The sequence below is a fragment of the Chaetura pelagica genome, unplaced genomic scaffold (genome assembly GCF_000747805.2).
Source record: "Chaetura pelagica isolate M959 unplaced genomic scaffold, ChaPel_1.0 scaffold2452, whole genome shotgun sequence".
Taxonomy (NCBI): Eukaryota; Metazoa; Chordata; class Aves; order Apodiformes; family Apodidae; genus Chaetura; species Chaetura pelagica.
Genome location: NW_009952475.1, coordinates 9,373 through 12,868, shown reverse-complemented (window position 1 = coordinate 12,868; position 3,496 = coordinate 9,373). Strand labels below are relative to the sequence as shown.

Genomic DNA, 3,496 nt, shown 5'->3' with positions numbered 1-3,496 from the left:
GAGTCAGGAGCGGAGGTGAGCCTGCAGTGCTGGCACTGCTTCTGTGCTGGCTCAGGCCAGTGACACATGAGACCAAGTCAAGAGTCTCATTACCTGGCACGTTTCTCAGCTTATTTCTGCTAATTACCTCCGGCTGCTTGTGTTAAAACAAGGCCAGGGCTCCCCTGCCCATCGCCTCCCACTGGTCATGCCATGATGCTGTCACACTGTCCCCTCAATGTCACTCTCTGCCCTGGTAGCAGCTTGTGCTGTCCTAGCCCTGCGATCCTGCTGTGGGGTAGGAAGGAGCACAGGGAAAAGCTCTCCTGTTCCAACATGTCCCAGCAGTGCCGGCAGGTTCCAGACAAGCACGTTGCGAGCCGTCTCTGATCTTGCTTTGGTGGGAAAGGTACAGGCCAAGTGGGTTTGCTCCATTCCACTGGCTTCATTCCAGTCTGCTGCACGTCCCAGCCTGGTGGGGCTGGTGGTTGCCCTGGCAAGGTGGACCAGGACCCACAGACTCACGGCAGGATCAAGCTCACACCGTTCCCAGCTCCACAGAGGTGTGGCCAATGCCACCAGAGGATGTTGGGTGAGTTAGAAAATGCCAGAAGATAGAGGGAGGAACATCTCCCCAGCGAGGGTGTCTGTAGTAGAGGAGTTTCTCACTCTGTAGAAGAGCTGCCTTTAATTAAAAGGCAGCTTATTTATTTATTTTCTTGAACCACAGGGAGCTGGTGGTTCCCTGGAGGGCAGGGGAACCACCGGCACTGCAGCTGTGCTGCTGGTCTGTTCTTCCTGTTCTCAGACCTCTGCTGTGACAGGGAGTGGGAATGTCTGACACGTGAAGACAGACCTGGTCTCGCTCTGGCCTCCGTGTACCATGGTGTCAGTAAATTGTAGATAATCTGGCAGAAGGTGAGTGTCAGGAGGGATCAGGATTTTAATACCTGATACAAACCATTTCAAAGGTTGTGGGCCTGGGTTTAAGGGCCTGGATTGTAAAGAAACTTTTCACTGTTGTGGTGGACATATCCATGAGCTCTCTGGTTGCCTGCCTTGGAGGTCAGGGATGGAAGGTCGGAAGCTTCAGGTATGAAGCTCTCTTCCTCTTACGTTGTGGTCCCCTTCTGTGGTTAAGGAGCAGGTTTTCCTTGGGGAAAGACATCTGTGGCCTGGAGAGGGGCATTTATCCCCTGCCTCTCGGTCTGCCCCAAGCACCCGAAACTCCCAGGGCAGCGAGTGAGGCCTCCAGTCATCACATTCCTATTCCCTGAGCCGGTGCTTCTGGGACGGCCCTACCTATGCACTGCTGTCAGAGACACGAGCTTGCCAGGGGCCTGTCCTGTGATCTCCCAGTGATTCAGGTTCCTCTTCCTGCCCCTGCTTCCTCTGTGCTCAGTCTCCAGTGCGAGCCGGAGCTGCCGGGCTCTGCTGGGCCCGCCACTGCAGCACTCCATGGGCTGGGAGCTGGCCTGGGTAAGCTATGGTGGGGGATGGATTTGGTTTGGGTTTGTGGTGAGCTGGATTGAAACGTAACCAGAGTGGTGTTGGGAAAGCTGGTTTTGGACAGCTTTAAGGGGGGCTTTGGAGCTGTGGGAATGCTGTGGCACAGGGCACAGCCAGCCTTTGGAGTGTTGGGAGGTTATTGAGGCAGGATATGAGCAGTTTGGATAAATCTGCCTTATCTGTCAGGGCTGTTGAAGGGTGGGAGTGTCCCTCCCTCCATGAGCTGCAGGAGAGCCCTGTGCCACTTCATCTGCCCCTGCATGGTCACCCTCTGGCAGAGCTGACCATGTCTGTGGCTGGAGGGGCTGCCGACAGGCTGCAGGCTCTGGCTTCTGTCGCACTTCCACGTGAGCTGCCTCCGGCTGCAGATAAAGGAGCTGGATTGATGATGCAGGATTAGCTTGGCCATGTTTTCTCTGCTGAGTGAGGTGGTTGCATGAGGAATGCCCTGAGTTCCAGCTACAGGCTCTGCACTGGCGTGGGGGCCCTGGTGTTTCAGGGTGGGGTGTCATGCCAGCTCCCACCACTGGGACCTGCTGCTCTGGGTGTTGGGAGAACCTGGACACTGAGCCCAGGAGCCAGGTGAGAGAGGGCAGCCCAGCCTCTGCCCCACAGGGAGCTGCAGGCACAGAGCACTAGCCCAGAGCTGTGCTTTTCCTTTGCCCTCCAGTTCCTGATCACTTCCTCCACAGGCATGAGTGTCCAGGCTTGTCCACAGCACTGAGCCCCTGGAGCCGCCGGGAACCGGGCCAGGATGCCGATCCCTCCTCCCCCGCCGCCGCCTCCTGGCCCACCCCCCCCACCCTCCCTCAGCCAGGTAGGGCTCTTCTTGCTGCCCCTTGGGTGACGAGGTGGCCACACGCTGCTACTTGTCAGGGGCCCCTGTGTCTCCTCAAGTTCAGAGACACACAGGCACACATCCAGAGCTTCAGGCAACCCCTGGGCTGTGCCTCAGTTTCCCTCACAGCAGGGTCTGTACATGGATGCTCTTGCTATTTCTTTGCTTTAGTGTCTTCTGCTCTACGGTGGGTAGGGGGGATGGAGCAGGGGACTGTGCACATGGCTGTAACAGAGCTGTGCCTTGGGTCTGGGTGGGATGGGGTCTCAGCCTTGCATTCTAGGATGGCATGAACTCCTGGGCAGCCCTGTTGCTCCATCTGGAAGAGGCCCTGGAGAAGGCTGTTGGGGTGGGGGTGCCTCTGGGCTCAGTGGAGAAGTGAGAAGGGGGAGTCAGGGTGTCCCTGCACACAGATGAGCTCCTGCTGAGCTGCTCCTTGTCTCCAGGCGAACACAGAACCACCCAAGCTGAGCCGAGAGGAGCAGCGGGGCCGTGGGGCGCTCCTGCAGGACATCTGTAAAGGGACCAAGCTAAAGAAAGTAACACAAATCAATGACCGGAGCGCACCCATCCTGGAGAGTGAGTACTGCTTGGCCTCGGGAGGTGCTCAGCCCCGCCCCAGGTTCTGCTGTGCCCTTCAGGGTGACTTCTGGGCTCTCACCCATCTGGTTTCCAGCGGCTCCTCATTGGAGGAGCTGATAATACCAGGCTTAACCTCTTTGCCTCTCTGCTTCCAGAGCCCAAGGGCAGTGGCGGCAGCAGCTACGGCTCCAGCTCCTCTGCCATCCAGCCAAAGGGTGGTCTCTTCCAAGGTGGAGTGCCCAAGCTCAGGCCAGTGGGAGCAAAGGACAGCTCAGGTAACAGTCCCTGGTTTGTGCAGGGGTTCCCTGGGAAGATCCCCGGGTGGGAGGGGTTTGGGGATCTTGCCGTGTTTGCCTGGGGATCTCAGCTTGGTAGAGGCAGAGACCCCAAATCCCCACTCCACGTGTGGGGGCAGGCAAGCTGCGCTTTCCATGCCACCGTGTCCCATGACACAAACCTCCCTGGGGGGTCTGGGAGTTGTGTGTGTTGCCAAACGTTTCTCTCTGCTATTTTCTGAGGCAACCTGCCTCCCAGCCAGCCAGAGAGCGAGCAGCCGTGGTGAGAGAGGAGCAGAGTGTGGCTGAGGGT

General features: G+C 58.0%; 1 protein-coding gene across 1 annotated transcript in view; it reads left to right on the top strand.

Annotated features, from left to right (window-relative positions):
* Window positions 1–2,242: 2,242 nt before the first annotated feature.
* Window positions 2,243–3,496, top strand: part of WIPF2 (WAS/WASL interacting protein family, member 2) — a 5,473-nt gene continuing 4,219 nt past the window's right edge. The window contains exons 1-3 of the mRNA XM_010008598.1: window positions 2,243–2,305; window positions 2,773–2,905; window positions 3,064–3,229. Coding sequence (XP_010006900.1) covers window positions 2,243–2,305; window positions 2,773–2,905; window positions 3,064–3,229 — 362 coding nt within the window. The remainder of the gene's footprint in view (window positions 2,306–2,772; window positions 2,906–3,063; window positions 3,230–3,496) is intronic.